Source organism: Rhipicephalus microplus, chromosome X (assembly GCF_043290135.1).
Source record: "Rhipicephalus microplus isolate Deutch F79 chromosome X, USDA_Rmic, whole genome shotgun sequence".
Classification (NCBI taxonomy): Eukaryota; Metazoa; Arthropoda; class Arachnida; order Ixodida; family Ixodidae; genus Rhipicephalus; species Rhipicephalus microplus.
The window spans coordinates 126,410,413-126,433,859 of NC_134710.1; the positions used below are offsets into that span (position 1 = coordinate 126,410,413).

Below are 23,447 nucleotides of genomic sequence, written 5' to 3' on the forward strand. Positions count from 1 at the left end.
ACAAAAAGCGGTAATTGGATATTCGCCCACGATTCCCATATTACATTAAAACAGCATGTGTAACTCACGGTGTAAAAGCAGAAAAAGTTAGAAGGTACACATGTTATCAAAATACTCAGATACGTGGATGATTTCTTGGTTGTTATGAAGTGTAATCCTTCCATGTTCAACTAAATATCGGCCCAAACGATAGGCGTGTTTGAAGATTGTTTGAAGCCTCTTGTGCTGATCACGGCCGGGTTAGACTGCACCTGCGCGCTCCCTTCTTACGGCCTTTTCAACGGGGGTAGTTTATGCTTCTCGCCACACCTTTGAGGGGGGCGCTGCGACCCTGCCATCTTCCGCCACTCCGTACAGCACGCGAACACAGGAGTTCCGGCTCGCTTCTCCACTAACCGCGCATTGAAAAACAAGTTGCTTAATCATTGAAGACGCACAAATGGTTTATGGCATTGCTCATAGCTGGTGATGCTGGGCTTGAACCTATACACCTCTGACAAGTGCACTTTGCTGGCAGTGTCACAAGCCCCGAAGTGTGCGCGTGATCATAGCCTCTTTGTGACAGAAAGCAGCATACCACACACCCCTTACAAAATCGTCTGGGTACGCTGAATGCTTTCTTCCGTCACATTCTATTTGATGCAAAACAAACACGGCCTTCTCTCCTTTATTTGCATCGGCTGCGATTTTCTTAACACATGCGTGGTGCTTGCTTTCGCGATAATATTGCGATGCTTTTTTTTTCTTCTTTCAGCAATCGCTGCACTTTCTCGCATTTTGAACGATGGCGTGGCGTGACACTTGGGAGCGCAATAGTCTGGTATCAACACTTGGGAGCGCAATAGTCTGAATCAAAGTGTGGTATCGACCCGCCCAATGAGCGTCGTTGTTTATTGTTTGCGTGCAAACACTTGCTTCTTGTTCAGTGAAAGCTTCTTGGGAAATTGCAACATCCAGACCTCCTTCGTTAGTCGCCGCTTATCGCTTCCTTGATGTGTGACGTAGGGGCCAAACTCGTGAAGCAGGATCTTTGCGAGGCTTCTACGCACTTGAGATCATGTAGGAAAAATAGTTCCAGAAAAGAGTAGGCGCGTGCGCAGTCAGGAATAAGTTTTCTGATGTGGAACGCAGGCACCAGGTATTCATCGCGCAAGTGTCTGCTGCATACGACTGTCGATGCAGACTTGTTGATGATGAGGTTGTATCTCGTAATATTCTTTTGTCACTTGCCGCACAGCTCAATATTGTTTCGGAATCGGTGGGAAGGAACACCGGATGTTTTCCCCGCACGGGACCTGCAATGTGGTTTACGGTGATTGAGCGGCCGTGACAGAAGACATCAATGCACCTTCACGCAGCTAACATATATCCTTGTGCGTAATGCATGAACTGAAAGTTGTGCGACTGCCTTCTCGACTCGAAAAACTACTGTAGACTGAACACTGAAAAAGCGCCGAATAAATTGCAGCCGTGGTGGCTAAATACCAAATTAAAGCACGCCACACTAGAGATAAAAGGCGATTCACAACAACCTGCTTCTAGCAATAGGCCGCAAGAAAATTTATACAATTTTTAAGAAAAACAGCTGCTTACTTGCCGAAAAGTTGTAATGTTGTACGTTTCCATTTCTAAACATGTTGTTCTACGAACTAGAAAGATAGCACAGCACTCATTTGTACTACAGTTTTAGTTCCGGGGCAAGTGGCTTTAGAGCGTAAGCAGCTGCGTACTTCGTTCGCATTTTTCATGGACGTCGCTTGCAGTACAAAGAAATGCAAAAGGGTTTGGGGTCTCCGTAATTAACATTTCCAGGTGGCGTTAACACTTTGACAATGCACACCACCACTCTTTGTGCGTGCCGTCTGAAGACAAAATTCAGCAGCAAGGGCCCTCTCTTTTTTTTTTCTTCTTCCTGATACGCTGTTTTTTTAGCCATTAGATATACAACAATCGTACGTGTTTAAAAGAGTTGTCAGGCTGCAGACTGCAGCTATTAGCCCTGAAAACACTCCAAATATATTTAGAAAAATAAATTAAAATAGAAAATAGCTAGAAAAGGGAAGGCGCGCTCGTCATTCCGTGAGCGACCTGTCTTAATTGCGACGTCGTTGTCCGACGAGACCAAGGGCCAAAAGTGTTTAGTGCACTCTGACTGCATAACAGGTGCAGCATTGCTCTTCTGTCCCTCTGATCGTTACCAGGGTTTTATGCTTTTTTAATTATGCCTCTCATTAGCCGATTCTTCCAAATTTTCACTCAGCTTCAGCTTGTATTACCCACGAGCACATACATATACGTTAAGCGGCAAGGCATCTGGTAAATTAGTTTTTTTTTAATAGACAATCCTCCCTCTATCCTCGATTTATTTAATAATCCCCCTCCCCTTCTTCGTCGAGAACCCTTATTCCACGGTTTCACACCGACAAACTCTCTTGCGCCGTGTGCGCTGCGCAGAAGATGAAATGTCAGGGTCGCTGCGCCCCTACCGCCGACGGGTGGCGAAACATACTCTCCCAGTGTATTCGCGACAGGTGAGAAGGCCGTAACGAAAGAAGCGCGCGCAGTCTAGCCCGGCCGTGTGCTGACACATGAAATGCCCGAGAATAACATCTCACGCTTTTTTTATATTTAAGACTGTTTTTTAGCACACAGCATATTTGTTAGCGTTACGAACCATGTGTGCAGCAACTTTGGTTCCTTATTTTTTCCGCTCACAGCAAGCTATAGTAAAGCGAGACATATAGCACGGACCAGCCTTGAGAATGCATTGAACAGGTCGTGCTATCACAGCATTTATGCGAGCTTCAAAGCTCATGTCCCGGCTTATGGCTTCGGGTTTTCCTAATGTATTTACCACATCTGTCTCTGAGTCTATGCTGCGGACAAGTAAGGCAAAACGGAAACAAGGAGAGGATCTGGGCAACACGGACACAGAGCGTGAAAGGAGAACTGTTGTTCCGTACAAACATCCAGATATCTCAAAGGCTCAAGAAAATTGAAGAAAAAAACGTGCGGGTATTAGTGTGCTGTTCTCTGCACCGCTCAAATTAATCAGTCTTCCTAAATCTACAAACTCCCTGAACAAGCATTCATCAGCTGAACGTAAAGTTAAACGTAGGACCAGGTATGTGCAATGTTCCCGAGGAGTTGTCTATAGGACCCCCCTTTCCTGTGGTGCTTGTTATGTCAGGCAGACCGGAAAGTGTCTGAACGATCGACTGAGGAAACCTGCTATAACAATGTCAGAAACGGGAAAGATGGTTTTCTTGTACAGTACCAGACTGCGTGCAAACTGCGTGCCCATTTTCGATAACACAGTGGCGCTGTTTAAGCACAGAAATGATCAGCCAGAGCCATCGTCGAGGCTGCGCAGATGTCACGTGAACAGGTTTTATGCAGTAGGAAGCCTTCCGTGTCTCTGTTCAAAAAGAAATTAAGGTTCCTCGAAAGTATCCGCGCACGCATCTAGTTAGAGTTGTTCTAGTTTTCTGTATCGTTTCATTAATTTCTCTCTTGGTTTTTGTCGTTTTTACTTTACTCTCCTTGCATTGTTTTTTTTTTTCATATGATTTACTGTTTGCTTCATATGTTTTCGCGCTCGGAACAATAAACTAAAATGAAAGTTAGCGCTCGTCTTCTTTTTGCCCCTTCGTCGTCGTTTTGAGCTCGCGCTATAACAATCGTCATGAGCACGCAACAAGTGTAACTCACGCGCGCACCCTATAGGTAGATTAATTAAGCTGACGAGTAGTCACTCCGATACGAAACCTTGCTGCTGTACTACATTTGGCTCGAGGCTCCAAGCTATAAATATATAGTCTACGACAATTCCAGCCGCTGGAACACTTTGTGAGAGAAAGTGTGGCGCCATAGAGGTAGAATCACATGCTACGTAAAACAAGCGCTAAACAAGAGTATCGAAGTAGTGCAGCTAAACCAAACACGAAGTGTTTATTTACGGTCACTAAGTATACGATACATACATGCCGCAATAAACGAAAGGGAATCGACCGAGGTGTTCGTTTTTGCCCTTAGCGCACATGCGCCACCATAAGGCGGTTTTAAAAGTGTGCGTCAGGAAGGTTTTTCACTCAGCTGCAGAGGTATTTTTTGGAAAACTTATGCCAGCTTTTGTACCCTCTAATTTTGTTCTTTCATGACGTTGAACAAATATCGTGTATTTAGCTACGTCCCAAAACTACAATATCATTATGAGAGACGCCGTAGTGGAACCCTTCGGAAATTCGGACCATCTGGTGTTCGTTAACGTGCCCTATCATCACACAGTATACACGAGCATGTAATATTTCGCCTCCACAGAAATGAGACCGCTGCGAACAGGATCGAACCCGTGACCTTTGGGTGAGCAGCTGTGCACCTGAATTACTAATTCACCGTGGTGGACAAATGTCGTGTGTCTAGAGCTTGTTCTTCACGCACCCTCACCTACCTAGCCAAAAATTCTAAAATATTACATGTCGGGAAAAGCTTTTACCGGGGAGACGCCTTGCGTGCTGCGCATGCTCTACCTTGAAGCGAGAGACAGGTACAAAGCTCGATCCTCAAGCGTAAAAACTGTCTATGGGCTGGTTTTTCAGGCCAGCGCCCATTCGCTGCAATGTCGATGCGCGCAGTTACCAAAAATTATCTTGTCATTTCTCTCTAATGTGGTTTATTTGGCGCTTTACTGTAGGAACTACCACGTTTGGAATGAAGGTTGGATGAGGAGACCTGACCTCCCGGGCAGCTATAGCGGGTGGCAAGTGCTTGATGGAACTCCGCAAGGACTAAGTCTGCGTAAGCATGTGTCATAGCATGTTCAGGAAAGCGACTGACAAAAACTGTTATGAGCAGCTATTTATCCCGCGGCTTCGAATTAGGCGCACTGTGTTGTTTTGTAGCGCACACGTTCAGGAGACGTAAATGAGTCGTAATGCTGGGAAAACATAGTACCAAAGTTGTGTTTTTGTTGCTAATATTATTCTCGCACATTTTATTGAAACTGGCATTGGGCTTAGGTGCCATACAACGTCAGCTCCGAAATTGCTCTACAAACGCTTACAAAATTCATTCCGACAACAATCTGAATGAGCTCAATACTGGTTTGAGGAAATGTCGAGTGTGTCGAGGCTTATCTTTACGCACAGCTAGAAATGAGGGTGTGAATGTAGACAGACAGACAGACAGACAGACAGACAGACAGACAGATAGATGGATAGATGGATAGATAGATAGATAGATAGATAGATAGATAGATAGATAGATAGATAGATAGATAGATAGATAGATAGATAGATAGATAGATAGATAGATAGATAGATAGATAGATAGATAGATAGATAGATAGATAGATAGATAGATAGATAGATAGATAGATAGATAGATAGATAGATAGATAGATAGATAGATAGATAGATAGATAGATAGATAGATAGATAGATAGATAGATAGATAGATAGATAGATAGATAGATAGATAGATAGATAGATAGATAGATAGATAGATAGATAGATAGATAGATAGATAGATAGATAGATAGATAGATAGATAGATAGATAGATAGATAGATAGATAGATAGATAGATAGATAGATAGATAGATAGATAGATAGATAGATAGATAGATAGATAGATAGATAGATAGATAGATAGATAGATAGATAGATAGATACGATCGCTGTTGCTCTTTGCTTGCGCCACAGATTCTCGGCTGTTCGAGGTGGGCCCATTCCCTGTGCGTGGTGTGTTCGAGGACCGGATCGACATGCCTTTCGACGGCAACGTTGCACGTGCGGCTGTCAAGGCCACTTTTCGCTACTTCATCGCCGACCCTAGTAACCCTTCCGGATGGCGACTCGTCAGAGAGCAAGAAAACGAGTAAGACGTATACAACTCCATCTTGGCACATTTTTTTTTTTTTTTGGGGGGGGGGGGGGGGGTGAAAGCAACACGCGCTGCACAAGAACATAGGTGTAAAGCGCCGCCTTCTTTGCACTTTCATTTTTTTTACCTTTCATATCTAATTATTTGAACGCCATGATAGGTTTTATTGAAATTGAACTAGTGAAAGCAAGCACTTTCCAAGGCTGCCGCTGTTTGTGCATCGTTTTTACTTCATTTTCGTCTGAAAGGTTTAATGTTATTGCTTTTCACTCTGAAAGTTTGCTCAGTACATAATCTGAGGCAGGCTCAGAATTGTATCTGACATTAATTAGTACTTTTGATATGTCCCTACAACCAGCTCAGTGTAAGTTTGTCGACGTCGGTTGTACTGTTTTCGTGTCTTTTTTTTTTTTAACTATAAGGTTACTGAAGTTTGAGAATGGTAAAAGTTGATCAATAAAAACACGCGCTAATAAAATACTAAGCTTTCTTTTTAAATCACTTATTGTTTTTCAGTTCTAGCCTATAGCGAGTGAAGTTAAGGTAGCGGGTATAGTTTCCTTGTTGGCATGTTCATTGGAAAGAGGTAGCGTCGCGCTGGGATGCTCCCAAGTATACCACTATGCCGCGAACAAACGCCGTTCACGTAATGCATTTTGTGACTGCGCGACAGCAGAGAAGTCTGGAGGTGTACACTCGTGCCAATTCAACACAAGAAATAAAGCATGCCGGCTCTATAGTGGTGTGAACGAAATATTTAGGCGTTTAGACATTAGACGTCTCAAGGCTGAACAAGGCTTCACATGATGAAGTCCGAACACATAGTCCCTTTTACGCTACCTAATTGATCGACGTCGTTCCTTCTATCTAGGATATCTCTTAACCCAGCGCCTAAAATTAACCTGCATACCACCACTTCTACCTTTCGCAAGTCTTGGTGTTGTCTTCGAGTGTAATATTTCATACCTGAATTAATCCTAAATTTAAATACATCCTTCAGTAGTTTCGCGTTTGATATTTTAATGTAATTTATTCAATTGAAAAAATTCAAAACGTGGTTTACAGCTAGCAAGCTCATAAAAGCGCCATGCCTTCCGCCTTTTCTCCGTTCAGATGCGGCAAGCTTATCGTCACCGAGTCAATAGGAACGGGGATGATGGAAGACATAACTGGTAACTACAAACAGCGCCGTAAGTAAGCTGATTATAATTTACTTCAATCCACAGGTTACGCTTGAATGTCATAAAACATTCGAAAACAGTCGAAAAGGTTCTGATAAGATTGTGCGCACCGCGTGTGGTGTACTTCATAGTAGAGCTTACGCGAGCACCAGCGATAACGCTGCAATCTACGGCGCTTCAGCCTCAGAGCAGATTAACGTCGACCGACGAATGTGTCCGCCACTGTTGTGATATTGTGATCATTCCGCTTTCCTAAGGTGGGGTTCACCCGCAGAAGGTTTTTTTTTTTTTTTTCTGCTTGAACAACTGCGTACTTCACCGACACAACTAAGTGACAGTATTATATACCGTAAAACTCTCGCTGTGTATGGGAAAGCGTGTAGATGTCTGCGAATATGTTTCGGAACTGATATGAATAAAATTACTTTCTATTAATTGCAGCGTCGTTACAAGTACATATTGGCAAAATTCTGAAAACCAAGTGGCTAAGCTAATCGACTGCTCTCGCAGGCCCGTGTGCTCAGATTTGGGTGCACGTTAAAGAACCCCAGGTGGTCAAAATTTCCGGAGTCCTCCACTACGGCGTCTCTCATAATCATATGGTGGTTTTGGGACGTTAAACCCCACAAATCAATTAATCAAAACGAAGTGCAGCAAAGCGATGACTTAGGAACTGTGTAAGAGGGGATGCAGCACGACTTACCGCAAGGGCAGTGGCTATGCTGACGGGGCCCGTCAACTCAATGCTATCGTTAGAATGAGGGGAACCGTCCGCGTAGTGTAATTGTGACTACAGTGACGGCGCCCGTCCGCGCAGTGCTACCGTTAAAGTGAGGGGGCCCGTCACCGTAGTGAAATCGTAAGTGACAGGGCCCGTCATAATAACGATGCAGCTATAGCGACGGCGTAAAGTATTGACTATAAGGTGAGGGCCGGCCCGTCACCATAGTGTAATGGTAATATAGAGGGGGCCCGTTGCCGTGAATTTGTGGTCGGTTTAGACTCCATGGTGTAGCTCTTCTGGTGGCATAGTGGCTTGACGCGCAGTTCGGGAAGTGGTCGTGTCGTGACGCCAATCGTCAGTTCGAATTCCTGTTTTCGAGTGTTTTACTTTCTCCTTTTTTTTTTTTGTTAAAGGTAATGCTGCGAGAAAATTATGTCGTTGTCTGTGGCGGTTGTTGAACCGCCCTACCATGTAGATTTCGTGGCGCAGTGTTATTGGCGTCCGACTTCGGTGCGAATCGCTCTCACTTTTTTTTCTTTTCTTCTCTAAGTATTGTTTCAAGTATTGTTACTTGTTTTTAAATGATAATCATGTTTATTCATCTGGGATAAAACTATTTACCTCCTTTTACGTTCAACGTGCAATGAAGACCTTTCCACGATGATTTCCGATTGTTACAGCGCTGGGTAGCGTATTCCTTTGTATGCGTGCGAATTTATTACTTTATTATCGCATTGAACAACCCCCCTTGGCGTGGTTTCCGTTTATTCGCATCAATACCGTAGCTCCAACTAATAATTCGTTACACATAATCTGATGTTCCCAAATCAATCTTTTCCGCGCATCTTTCGTGTCGCTGTATAACGCTTACATGTGGGCTAGCTGAAGCCAAACGTTGTGCAGGTCAACATAGAATGTGTTCCAACGATGAGGGTTGAGTAGTTGGACAGTGACTTCGGGTCTACTTCGCCTGAAATCGCATACACAGACTTACCCCTATAGTTCACACTGAAGCATCCGCTTTTTAATGCGGCCGGAATTCTCCTGCCGCCGAAGCGCAGCCTATAGTTTGCACTGGGCGCGCCCCGCGCCGCAGAATATGCCATCTACCACGGAGAACGCACGATGGATGCGTTGCCACCCGGTCGTTGTCGCAGCTTTCAAACATCAGTACACGATCCGGCAGTCTAGACTCCGCAGAATTTCGTACGCAGGAAGCAAGAAGAAGCAGCACTGCTTACTTTGCTGGCAAGTCGCTGTCATGTAATGCATGGAGAACAGAAAAAACCGCCGACGCCAGCGGTGTTGGTGGGTTCGTCTTGCTCTGCCAGACCGCGACAAGCTTGTTCACGCCGACGACAAGCTCGGTCACGCCTTCCACGAATCAGGGACGTGAAGTAGGCAAAAAGTGGGTTAAACTCCCATTGATTACAAATTCAGTTACGTGCGCTGCGACATGGCAAGTGAGTGGGGCATGTAATTTTTCGATATTTGACTAGCACTTCCAGTGGTCCGCGGTGGCTGATTCGGTGGCAGCCGCCACAAAAGTCGGTTCGTGAGTGATTGGCGCGAACAGGGTCCTTTCGGCGGATCTCACCGCTGCCGAATCGGATTCGGCGCACTTTCGGAGGCCGGAATGCTCAGTGTGAACGCGCCCTTATTCATGTGATCCAATCGGCTCCTTCAAACAAGGGGATATGCACGCTGCTTTCGTCCCATGAATGTGTGCTCTTGCTATGCAAACGTAGATAGACATTCGAGCTCTCTACGGTGCGATAGATACTCGCACGGTGTTGTGCTCTCTGTGACTGCCTTCGCATCCGGAGACGACGCTTGTCCTGCGGGAACGAAACGGGTTTCGTATCGTTCTCGGTGATTAAAGTGCGAGCGCGCCGAATTCGTGGGCGTGAGTGGTTGTATGGGTGCTTTAATTTGCAAGTGCTGGCTGGTGAAGCTGTGGGCTTGGGTAAACCACAAGGTTTGATCGACTCGATGAAACAAATACGCAAGAATGAACGTGCATCTAACAGCGTCAATGTATCCTACGATGAGGAAAGGTATACTGTAGCCGTAGGCAGCTTGAATGCAGTCACCTCGCGCAACAGTAAAGAAAAAAAACAAATAAAAACTTCTCTAATAACTTCAGTAAGAGCACAAACAGTAGCACTATGTCGTATCCCGTCACTATAGGCAGTGTTGACAAAACGAGCCACCTCATAATTGCATCGTTACAGCGTTGCATTAATTGCCTTGATGCGGTAGTGCATGTACACGCTCTTTTAATGGTGGCAGTGAAAACTCACTAGGCTTGCGGTACTGCAGTGAATTTCGCGGCGGGGGGGGGGGGGGGGGGGGGAGCCCTGACCAGGGTTCTGCGGCAGCTGCCACTCAGAGAATCGGGTCCATCAGCGAGAACCTCGACTCAGCTGATAACCAGTTTCTCGCTGGCCAGCGGCTCCTCCCATCGCTCCACTGTAGGATGCTGCCTTTAAATTAGGCAACATTACTGAAAACAATATTGAAAGCAGAAAAAATATAAAAGTTCACTTGGTCAGCGCGACTCAAACGGAAGCCGAACAACGACGTTCCCACTGCGCCTCTAAAAATCAACTCAGTAGGGCTAACAACCGGGACAAACAGCGACGTGATTTTCTTGGGGAAAAAAAGCTAAATTACGACTCCTTGAAAGCAGCAATGCCAATATTGATATTGACGTATTACTAGAAAAATTAAAGAATGAAATATAGCAAAACGGCATTCGAACAGACGACCTGCGGCATGGCCACATCGCCAACTGCGCGTCTACCTACTGCGCCACCACAACAGCTAAGCTCGGAGGTCTAAAACGACTACAAATTTACGGCAACGGGACTCTTTGCTATTGCTGCATCGCTATTATGACGGACTCTGTCACTGTTACGATTTCACTACGCTGACGGGCCCACTCACTTTAAGGATAGTACTGCGTTGACAAGATCCTCACCATAGTCACTGCCTACCACGAACATATCTATTCCGACTTTTTATATAGACATCGCTAAACGATGAACCGCTTTTCCGCATTGAGTGTTTTCAGGTGGCTTCGCTGCCCATTGGTGACCAATACAAGTAGAGCTAAACATTATTCATTTCACGAGAAGCGGTCGCGTCCAACATGACAAGGTCGACATCTAAACGCCAATTAGTAGTGCTTCGAGCGTATGGAGAATTAAGAATGTAAAATGCGCAAATATTCTTCACTTTAGAGGTTTGAAGATGACGTTCACCGAGAACTCACGTGCTTTTTAACGAGCAAAACAGCGCGAATAAATCTGATGTGCGGACGCTTTAACATCACCAACAATAAATGTACAACGAAGCAATTATGTGTTCATTTCCGCACCGAAAATGCATCACCAATTTGTCGCACGTTGTGGCAGCCAAGACCATTTAATAAATTAGATGAAGCTGTCACCTAATAGTATATAAGGCCTAACATGTACCTCTGGCTGCACTTAAAAAAATTTACCTGTCACTTTTGGTCAGTCCTCAATTGTCACACACACACAACTATCTTTCAAGATAGGTGTTAACTCTCCTTGGAGATAGTTGCGCTCTCTTCAAAGATCCGTGGAAGGTGAGACTCTCCAAAAGAGAGTTGACATGTATGCCGAAATAGAGTTTTATATGACAAGTAAGGACGGGCTAAGAAGAGTTACGGGAATTATCTTTCATTTTCGTCAATGGGAGCTGCAGTGGCGGTAGAGGCGCTGGTGTACCCTGGAATAAGGGACCACCGAAAACTTGCTTCTTAATAACTCCTGCGGGGACGCCATTAGCAGCATAGATTATAGTGCGCAACGAATTAATGAACAGAGGCGAGATCACAGCGAATAAAATAAGCGATGTTTCGCATCGGAACTAAACGCATGTGCTAAAATTCGTCTTTTCAGCTAGTCTAATGATATACAAATGAGTTTACGCAAATCTGCGGTATGTCGCATTATTCACCAGCAATTTGGAACAAAAGAAATATACCAAGTTATCAGGCTGTACGAAGTCGATATTCAGTATATTCCGCCCGAATAAGCATAAGTTTTCCCGCAAGGGCGCCTCAGTGAAAGCAATAGCAATAAGTTCACGTGTTATTGAAAGTAAGGCTAAGACCTCACACTTTAATTACCCGACCTGGGGCAACTTAACAAAACGCTGGCACGAGGACCACTGCAGCCATCGACGCGACCTTCGTGTTGGCCATGGCTTCAATGCGCAAACAGCACGTACAAATGGATGAGCCATCTGCTTGTCCCTATAAAGACAGGTCTCTTCAAAGTACGCAGCTCCTACCGGGGCAACATGTCCCTCGCCCCGGGACACCCCATAGTCGTTTAGCCCTCAGCCGGCGCATGCCCTCACCACTTGAGCCGCGACTGTCGGCTGCTCTCGCACGCTTTCACTCGCACATAAAACAACGCGTGGGGCAACCCTTGAACTTTACGCGGAACCTCACGGCGACGCCGATGGCAGAAATATGCCTGGAGTGTTCATATAAGTGCTATCACAGTACAAAAAAAAAATCGCTTAAAGTCAGCTAAAGTTTCCCCCCAGGTCCCCTCGCACTTCTCGTTATACATGTTTGCCGATTGCAATAGCGTGAGAACACACTGATGTCCACCCGAAAAGGTGCAATTTCTTGATCTATTCTGTACTCACTCGCCTTCAGAATGTCGCATTCGTCGGTTTTCGAAGCCAGGATCGCAAGTTCATACAATAGCATAACTGCGCAACGACTGTAACTATACAACGTGGTCGTGCGCACTGCATGGGCTCCACCCAGAAAACTCATTTATAGTGCGTTTATTAAGACGACTGCTCTTCTGCACTGATCACTGACTCGTGTGTATCGTGCTTACAGAAGTATTACTGATCGCTGAGAATTACTTAGTGCAAAAAAAGCGCAGCACACAAGAAAGAGACACAAGGAACCTACACGGGTGTTTGTGTGCCCCTTGTGTGTCCTTGTGGGCGGCGTTTTTTTTTTTTTTTCATTGCGTTAAGTCATTCTCGTCAGTATACGCCAACTAGGCCCCCAAAATTCCTTTTAACTGCTAATAGCCCACAGCTTCCATAATCACAAACAACAGGCTGGCTCCCCGTTTCCTTATTCTTAAAACTCGTTTTAATCTACAGCAACAAATCCACTGCTCGCAAGTTGCCGACGTACCACAAACCTTCCTACGGTGATGTAGTTAAATGTCTCTGTATTTTGGCTTCCTGAACTTTACTGGAAGTTATAGGTGGGACTCAAGGGTTGCGAAACCTTGCACATGCTAATAATGCGAAATGCAAAAATTGAACTGCGTGCGAAAGTCGGGGCTGCCAACAGCCTGCGTTCGCGTTGCTGACCTATCCTGTGGTCTGCAGGCCGACGTGCCCCTAGAAAGCAGTGATACCACAGAGATACTAACGACCGCTCTATTCCCACAGCCATGCCCATGGCACGCCACGCCAAGGAGGAACTGGTGAAAGTAAAGCTGCAGCACGAAAAGTCAGTGCCACTGGGCCAGCCCATTACCGCCGCCTGCATCGTCCTCAACAACCAGGAGAAACCGTTGACGGCCCAGCTCACGATCACCGTCACATCGGCGACGTACAACAACCGATTCCCTCGGACGATTTCAACCAAGGTGCACAACATCTCCATGCCGGCACGTGGCGGTAAGTGGCTCGGTTGCTTTAGCGAGCACGTTCCACCATCATTGCACACCTTTTCTGAAGAGGAAATACACCCCCGATACATACATACATACATACATACATACATACATACATACATACATACATACATACATACATACATACATACATACATACATACATACATACATACATACATACATACATACATACATACATACATTCATACATACATACATACATACATACATACATACATACATACATACATACATACATACATACATACATACATACATACATACATACATTCATACATACAAGTTGGTGCCCAATGTAGACACCACTAGAACCAAGTAAATTGAATTTCAATCAATTTTACTATAGTTGTTTCTAGAAGTTGTCGCGATTTAGAACAAGCCGGAAATCTAAATTTTACGCTGCGGGAATATTAAGCTTTTTCTTCTGCCTCATGGTCGCTAATTTTTTTACACTGACTGTGCATATCAGTGACGTTCAAACACACAAAAAAGCTTCCAATATCTTTTTACTTCTATGTGTCTCAGGGCAATACTCAAAGAAATACAGTACTTCAAATTGTAGCGCTCAGTTTGAGATGTGCCCTTGATAGCATTTCGTTAGGTACAGAATGTAGTAAATAATATTCAAGTTTTTTAAATGCGAATACATTTGTTAGTTGGGCTATGTCAGGCATCCGTCGGGATCCGTCCACCACCCTCTCCCATAGCAACAGCTGCGGGCGCGCGCGTTCCTAGCGACCAGAGTCCCGACCATGTCACGCGTCGGCGTCGGCAGCTGTTAGCAACATCTGTGGGTGCGCGCGCTTGTCTATGCCCGCAGCTTATCCTCGCGCGCGCTTATCCTCACCCCTAGCAACCAGAGCCCTCACCTTCTTGACTTGAGCATGACTTTCCAGCGCCTCAATGCAGTGCGTTCAAAACTCGTTCGTAGTGTTTGTGCTGTCAGCGTTTGTGTAGCTTTTTATTTTACTGTGCGCGGTAGCTATAGAGCTGGGAACGCATACCGCGTTTCTCGTGACAGAAATACGCCACGTGCAGCGAACGGCGTCATTGGCTGCACGGTGTAAGAAAAAAAAGAAAACATTCTTCTAACGCTGGGTTCTCACGTGTGAAATGCCGTTATGGACACTGCGCAACGCATTCGCATTTCCTCACAATTCCCTTTGGAGGTGTGGGGGCATTTTTTTTATGTTACCGATTTTAAGAAACACTGATAGACTACTGTCATTTTCACGCACTAATTTCAAATCCACACTGCGAGTAAAGTATGATTGAAATGAGTGATTAACGGACAACTCATTAATTACCTTAAAATATTGACTGTATTGCAGTTGCTTATATAATTAGGTTGTAGGCAATACCAAGTTAAAGCATACTTCTTTCTAGAGGTCACAAGGCTCGCGAGTAGCTTTTGATATTCATCATCTAATTTTAATGGCAATATTGAAATCGAGGCCTCCGGGTTCGCAGCAAATGCCGCTGCTGAACTACGTCACACCGGAACCACCAGTAAAGAAAAATTCGAATCAAGGCGCGAAGAAGCAGAATATGGTCAGAAAAAAACAGCAAGTCGTCGGAAATACACAAGTCGGCCACTTATTCTTATTCATCTCGCGGCGAGCAAAACAACCATTCGTTACTGATATAGAACGGCAAGCTCGCAACCCCTCCCCCTTCAAGGTGATTACCAGCTCTCGCGTAATCGCCCTGAAGGGGGTCGCAATGTTGCCGCTGGTTCCATATCAGCAACGAAAGGTTGTTTTGCTCGCCACGAGATGGCGCGAAAAGAGACTGTGGTTGCTTTCGCTCCCGCTTGAATGCGCTGCCAGCAGCCGCCGGAGGTCGAAGGCCACGCGCTTTCGTGTTCCCTGTGCATAAAAATTGACGCTGTACAGAGAAAGAAAAAGGTGGGCACTGCAGTTTTCTCGCACATATAGCTTGAAAGCACATGCGGTGGTAAGACGATCCGCTGGTGCACGTGACATGGCTCATCGCTTTACACGACAAGATACCTGCGTGACACCCTTTCATTTAAATTTATTCACTACCTTATCCCTAGTACTTCGTAACTGGCTTAACACTGCAGTGGCCTGGTCTCCTGTGCGCCGGGCGCTGTCGGTTTCAACATCGCCAGTAGAATTCGCTGATGAATTCGCAGTAGAATTCACCTCAAATTACGTGCAACTTTCTCAATTTATAAAAATATTGATTATATGCAACTTTCCCATGAAACTAATGAATGCAACTGAAAAGTTAAAAAATTTTGATAATTAGTTTTTACAAGACAATTTCTTCAGTGTTTCTTTAGCTGCGGCAGAGTATTTCCGTCTCGACATTAAATTTGTATGCGAAGACGGCTGGAAGTTCACCTATATAGTAGCTGCATAAAAAATTTGTGTTCTAAAAAAACATCACGTAGATGTTTTATTGGAGTACCACAAATAAATCAAAGCGAACTTCGATTCACACCATTTGCCTACAGCACTCGCGTGCCTCTGGTATCCCTTCTCGGGCCCCTCCTCATTCCCATCTGAATAAATGACTTACCTACTAGTATTTCTTGTTCGATTAATTGTCTGTTGCCTTCCACATTAGCAAGGTTCGGAATTGGTGTAAAACTTAGAACATTAAACTAAACATTAATCAGTGCAAGCACATACACATCTCTTGCAATTCGAATGAACCTCCTACTTACCACATTACCTATGTATCTCTTGAAACTGTGTTCTCTTACTTCGCTGATTTAACGAATGAGAATATGTTACGTAATATCATTGCGCTTCTCTGAATGGTGATATATGTGTGTTACTGTTTCTCCCTTACTGTTGTTCTCGTGTATTTCGGTGCAATTTTTGTGTTGAGGTGAGTTTTCCCCCGCAACTCTGTGCTTCTGCCTTCTTTTTTCGATGTGCCTTCCTGTTTATATTATATACATGTATTCCCACTCCCGTCTGTAATACTCTCAGGCCCTGTCGGTACAATAAATAAATAAATAAATAAATAAATAAATAAATAAATAAATAAATAAATAAATAAATACAGGCCTACGCACGGTTTCATCATTTCGGTACGTGTTTGAGTCAGGCGTTGTCCTTCTCTCGTGTTTTTTTTCGCGCCAATAACAACGTAAAGAATCAAACAACTAGCCCAACAGGTCTCCCTACTGAGTCAGAGTCTAGTCTGATCAAACTTTGTATTTCACAAACATGTCATTTATAATATATAAGTAAGATTCGCGAAACCTCCAACACAAGGATTCTTTGATACAAAAGCCTAAAGACAAGCTATGAGGAATGACTGTAGTCGTCGAAAACCTTAGGAATGTAGGAACATTCTTTGGGTCCCGTATGCCATGGAGAAAAAAAAGTCTCTCCCTGTAATTATTCGTGAAATAAAATTTTCAGGCAATGCTCGACATATCATTAGAGATGTCGTATCCAACTAACAGTACAGAGTACGAAATAAAAGTTTTGTGTAATCGAACCCTGGTCTTCGGCCGTATCGATAAAAGATAACGAGTCATCGGTGAGGTGATGAAGCTAGATTGAATAGCTATCGTAGTGTGACGTAACGCGACACAAGAACACGGAGAGACACTCAGCGATACACGAGTGATGAAACGTAAATGTGCAAAACAGCACACAAACAGATACGTGGATTGTTGTACCGACGTTGTATACAAGATTCTATTAAGTAGTGGAAAGAGAGGCAGACGGGTAGGTGCATTAGTGACAGGCTGCGTGAGCAGTGCGTCGATTGCGCTCTCAAAAATGGAGTTACAATACCTGCGCATGAGCTGAAAGATGCGACAAATGAATTGCGTTTTTCATAGTGCGATACGGTTCACTTGCATCGTTATCGGTGAAAAACAAAACGCAAAAAGAATGTTGGCGAAAAATTGCTTGTATTTGCACGCGTGTTCGTTGCAGCCGTGTGCCGGAAAGAGTGTAAGAACCACGTGGTGCCCAAAAACAAACCATTTGTAGGAAGTGTTTGCCTTGCGCTGCCATTGTTATTCAAGTATACCGTACCAACATGCCCACCTTGCCACCTTACTCGACGGAACAAGCTAGGCAAAAGATACAAGCGTTGCGTTTCCACATCAAACCCATATTGATTAGCGCATCTTTGAGATGACCAGGTGTAATCTTCGAGTATCCGCATTCGAATAAGGATGCACTTCCGCTCCCCGCCTCTATCTGCAGATCAAACGTTCCAGGTGGCCGCCCAACCACAAGACTACATCAAGAAGATCTACGACGAGGGCATGATCACCATCGAGGCAAACCTCAAATACAGCAATGAATTGGCCTACGCAAGGAGCCTCATCACCATACAGATACCTAAGCTCAACATTGACGTAAGTCCTTCAATAAGCTATCAGAAGCTCATGCATAAATTTCAATCGGTCTCTCTTGCGATTCTAGTCTTGAAGCGTATACAAGAGTTGCTTTTTTTATCCCAGTGTCTTTGTTTATTTCTTCAACAAAAGTAAATATAAACTTTACGAGATTCATGATGCAAAGTTCATTGATCGATCTTGAATATTCTACTATATATTTGTCAAAACTTGCACTCCCGTTTATTTCAAGCATTTCAACAGCCCCGTAAATTCCACAAGAGTAATGTAGCGCCCACTTTGTCGAACGTCACAATCTGGTCAGCTTAACTTAATTACGCGTCGTCTATACAAAAAAAATGCCCCACCGCGGTGATCTAGTTGCTAAGGTACACGGCTGCTGACCCGCAGGTCACGGCATCGAATCCCGGCTGTGGCGCCTGCATTTTCGATGAAGGTGAAATTGCTGTAGGCCCGTGTGCTCAGATTCGGCTGCATGTATAAGAACCCCAGGTGGTCGAAATTTCCGAACCCCTCCACTACGGCGTCTCTCATAATCATATGGTGGTTTTGGGACGTTAAACTCTGCATAATAATCAATCAATCAATACAAAAAATTTTGAAAATCGGACTTTAGCAATATTTCTGCAACCATAAGGCAAGTACACAATAATTTAAAGGTATACGTTGCTTTCACACTTGTAATCATTCTACGAAACGTATCTAATTACACTATAATAAGTATATTGTTGACAAATCGCATAGCTATAAGTTAGAGTAAATACCGGGATTTGAAGAGTAGGACTCGATATAATCACTTGTTTGCAATGCCGCAAAGCCAACGGACAATGACGCTGACAAAAGCAAAGGAATAATGCATCCTTTCTTTTTAATTCAAAATTTATGTAGGAATAAGGAAAATGCAAACCAAAGTGCGCGAAAACAGAACTTCCCACCATCTGCGTTGGCGATGTTTAAATAGACACAACCTCGTTTACGTTTTCAAAACTAACCTTTCAAACTTCAAAGCCATAATTTCGTTTTACTTTTGCAATACTAATGAAAAGCTCTGAAATGAAAATCAGTAATGTTTCGTCTATATAAATGTACTCGTCTACCTAATTTCAGAATTTCTCAGTGAGGTCAATGTTACAATGATCTCAGTTCACTAAACACTCAATCACACATGTTTTGCGCGTCACTCCTATTCAGATGCGTCGTAGCTAAGCCAGGATTAACGCACCTCTTTATGGACCTGTGAAATATCTTCGAACCTAGATTTTTTCTCCGACGTTTTTTTATAATCTACAAGCCTGATACTAGCCTATTCCATAGACAAGTTTTCAAAGCGAGTTCTTTAAATTATAACGCTTTAGCGTAGTGTTATGGCAGGAACTATAGTGGCCTGATAATTTTTTTGCTTGCTGTAACACTGCAATCGACGGCAGCTTAACGGCGAAAATTGAAGGCTGACTGAGAATAATTTTCTTCGCTGGACAAAGGTGTGGTGATAAGCGTTAGAAAGGCATTTTCATCACTCGCACAGTTGCATATCTAATAACAAAAACATACTGTATACCAATATGAAACTAAAATTTTATTGTGCTTGCAAAATAACCTCCATGCTTCACCTGTGGCCAAGCGCATCTTCGTTGAACACACGAAAAGCGCGTTAATCATCGCACTTACGTAGCCGCATCATATATGGTCTGTTGCAGTGGCAGTTTAAATTATGCGGGATATTCATTTTTCTTTAATATATGAGTCTCCTGGGCTTCGATGACAATTAAACTTGTATACTCAAGGCCAAGTCATTCTGAGCTTTTGGTTACCAACACTGAGATGCACCCTACGGCACAAGCCAACTGTTCAAAGTGAAAGTGAAGCAGAAATGGCTTGAAGGTGAATTGACTTCAAATGCAGCTTCAGTTTACAAGTCGTTCAAATAACTTACTACAAAGTGTATGAGCTGCCACGTGTAATTTTTCACGGGATACCAGTAGCGTTTGCAGGCTCCCTTGCATAGGTCGGCGAACTCACTCATGAACTCGGAGTCGCTCAGAATCAGATCGGCCGGTGTCTTAGTGAGTCCGGGTGGGCAATATTTTAATGAGTTTGAGTCCCAGTGACTCCGGCTGACAAAAATTTTCATGAGTGAGTCCAACGGAAAAATGTTTTGTTGAGTCCGAGTGCAGGTCAGTCTAAAGAGCAAAATATATTTCGTGAGGGAGTTTGAGGGAGCTCCACAGTATCACTGTGGGGCTCACTCAAACGTCCCATGACTCAATTCTATACCCCGCCCCCATTCCACCTATTGACATAGATGGCTCATATGTGTGTTTTTTTTTCTTAATCTTACTGTAGGTCCCAACCAACACTCACTTACACCTCGGATACCAAGTTACTCATCAAAGTGGCTCATCAAAGTTGCCGTATCCCATATATCTGTAAAGCCCTTTAAAAATGGCCCCACAGACCACACCTCCTGACGGCAACGCGGGCTCTTTTCCGCCATTGTTTATGCATGTGTGCATTTGTTCATGTTAACATCGCTATATCGATTGAACACACTCACTTCCTAGCATTTTTACACTTTCTGTACGCAAATTTTTTCACCAAAATTCACTTTTAGCATAATTATTGCTGCACGTTGCGAGCACGTTCCACGGACGTCTTCAAACATTAATCCACGCTTTTGCGCGATGTTTATTAACCAATTTCCAAACCTCATGCACCTTTTCAGAAAACCTATCTGACCGACCGCGCTAAAACCTTTTTAAATTCTACTTAAGTCCCTACCATATAGTCGGAATCGAAATCTTTGACAAACTGTGCAGGTTGGAGTTTTAAAAAACATATATTAATAAGAGCCATTTTTATAGGTTCGCATTATTATCAATATAATGTTAAATTAGCATGCCAAATATCTCGGTCATACAGTTTTCGGTTTTTGAAAAAAAGGTTCATTCAGTTTGAGCACTAGTCTGAAATTTTGTAGTCTAGCAAAAGCAAGTGAGAAAAACTACAGGGTTCAAATTTAACTCTCTCTCATTAAACGTGCAAAATTTCACCCACAAACAAAATATTGTACACTTCTTGCTGCGTAAAGCTAAAAGCAGGATAACTGGTTTACCCTACCATATCTGCGAATAACTACGTATACGAGTGCATGGCTGAGTGTAACTGATAAGTTTTCTGACGTTTATTACCATATTTCTGTTTCAGTTCAATTCCATATATCGATAAAGCTCAGCAGGAGGGTAGAATTACTGATGATCCGAGTCTGCGTAACGTCTTCACAAACAAGGATACTACGTCACACTAACGGCATTCAAGGAGCTCATTTTTCGTATTTCTTTCTGCACCGTAAGAATTTCCTCTCTCTTTCGACAGGTGACGCCCATAGGCCGGAACGGAGAGCTCCACTACAACGTGTCCATGAAAAATCCACTGGCGATTCCACTCACGAGCTGCGAGCTCGCCGTGGAACTTCCGGGCTCCACGCGATTCCTGAGACCCACTCCCGCTGGGTAAGCACCTTGAGAGACGGCTAAGTGAGAACATCACCACAACCTCTCGCTTGACGTTGTCGGAGGGTGAAAAAAATGCTGCGCATTTTATTTGACGTAATTGGTGGGAGTCTATAATGCCAATCAGGGCGGGGCGGTATACGCGATAGTTTAAGAAACGGTTCATAAGACGAGCTAAGGCGAGCGACAGGACGGAACTGCAAAACCAGGCCTATGTGCCTTCCTTCGCCGTATCCGTGCGTGAGGGCGCCTCGCACTTATTCCGATTGTTCTGGCGCAGGTCTGTACAGCCCTACGGCGTCTTCTTCAAGAGCGGCAGCATGGTTCGAACATCAACGTACACCCGCGAGTTGAACGCGGCCTTCCACTGCCACGAGATGCCCATTATGAGCGGCCACCGCAGCCTGTAGGCGTCCTCGTGATCTCACGTTCTCCAGCAACGCCGGTGTCGGGCAATAAAATCGAGAATCGACGAAGCTGCGCACGTGTATATTATTTACTTTGAGGATACAATGTATCACCGTAGAACAGAGATCTCAAACTCGCCTCAGCTAGAAAGGGAAAGTTTCTCAATAGGCCGGGATGGTAAACGAGAATGGAATGAGGGGGGGGGGGGGGGTTAGAGAGTTTGAAACAAAATGTCTTCTGAAGTTGCCATCTGAAAAGAACAACAACTTAACAGTGAAGCCCGCGCTGCCGCTGTCGGTGCACAGTTCTAGTTTTGTATGGGTGGACGTCGGAATTGACTTGCTAAAAGCAACTAAAGGTAACTATTAAGTCGAAGTTGATTGTTGAAATGGCGGTCAAGAAGCCTCGTAGAGTTACTTTTCTGCGAAGGAAGGGTCACTTTTGAAATAAAACCACGTTTTAGTGGTTCGCATCGTGTTAGTGCACTTCAATTTCGCCTCAAGAAGCGGACCGACAGGACCGTCTCACGTCACTGTTGCCGTGCTCAACGTTGCCCGGTTTTACTGCGCTAGTAGTAGCAGCCCGAAAGTAGCGGGAGCCACAGCAGCAACAACGGCCTTTCATCAATTTTTCGCCATTGGCTCCGAGATTCCAGACGTTTTTGGTTCAACTGCGCCCCGCTAGATGGCCCTACCTGTCCTGTGTAACTACAGGAAAATTCAATTTTTGGATCACTTGCGCCATTCCTCACAGTAACGTCCGGCGGTTCTTTTTTCGATGAATCAAACAGAAACGAACAAGCAGAATTTCATTCCATGTCTTGATGCACGGAAGAATCTTTATTTAGTGCAGCTAGATCGATTACTAGTGATTAAGTTTAGGCGGTCCATCTGTTGCCATCGGGATCATTTAGAGAATTTCCTACTGTGGCGCTGTGTTCTTGTGCATTCACCTTAATTTCTCAATAAGTAAGGCAGTGTTATTGATAATATTGTCGTTTTAGATGTTGTAATACATTTAGCTTTCACTCTGACGTAAATTGTTATTTGACCTTAGTGTCCCTTTAAAGGGGCGTTTCGAGACATACTGATACTGAACTCAGGGTTGACAAACTAGGACGCAGGTTCTGCGGTAGAAAGCTTTTTTTTTCCTATACGGTCTGTGTTTTCACACATGGTAGCCGTATGTGGTGCCTCATGAAAGCAAAAAAGTGCTCGACACCAGTCGCATTTGTGTATGCCATGGACATGATTAATAGGGGTGGGTGGGGGGGGGATACGGAACAAAGACATTATGTGTGGACCGGATCGCATGTGGCACACGAATCACGTGTTTGTGACCCCTGTCGTAAACGATCTAAACACGTTACAATAGTTTCCACACTTCAACATAATGCAGCCCCACTAAAGCCGAACAAATGTTTATAAGCTATGCGTATGGAAAGCTTGCCCGTTCAGTTGTGAGAGAGCTCACGTGGGTTGAAAACAGGAAGTATCAGCACATGTATATAACTTTCGCCCTAAAATGCAGTGGTGTAGTCAGGAGGTCGCACACCAGTCCCATGCACCTCCCACCCCTGAGTATTTTTTTTTCATGGCATACACAGCGCAAAATGACCATCTGCCTGCTCTGCCCCCCCTTCATAAACATTTCTGTCCGTGCTCCT

The 23,447-nt window shown here is 44.3% G+C and overlaps 1 protein-coding gene across 2 annotated transcripts in view; it reads left to right on the top strand.

Annotated features, from left to right (window-relative positions):
- LOC119176825 (hemocyte protein-glutamine gamma-glutamyltransferase) overlaps nucleotides 1-21,844 on the top strand; it is a 42,693-nt gene extending 20,849 nt beyond the window's left edge. For both annotated transcript variants that reach the window (XM_037428176.2, XM_075877611.1), the window contains 7 exons: nucleotides 4,694-4,797; nucleotides 5,702-5,876; nucleotides 6,996-7,072; nucleotides 13,254-13,484; nucleotides 17,710-17,864; nucleotides 21,237-21,373; nucleotides 21,654-21,844. In XM_037428176.2, coding sequence (XP_037284073.2) covers nucleotides 4,694-4,797; nucleotides 5,702-5,876; nucleotides 6,996-7,072; nucleotides 13,254-13,484; nucleotides 17,710-17,864; nucleotides 21,237-21,373; nucleotides 21,654-21,783 — 1,009 coding nt within the window. In that variant the 3' untranslated portion in view covers nucleotides 21,784-21,844. The remainder of the gene's footprint in view (nucleotides 1-4,693; nucleotides 4,798-5,701; nucleotides 5,877-6,995; nucleotides 7,073-13,253; nucleotides 13,485-17,709; nucleotides 17,865-21,236; nucleotides 21,374-21,653) is intronic.
- The last annotated feature ends 1,603 nt before the right edge of the window (nucleotides 21,845-23,447 follow it).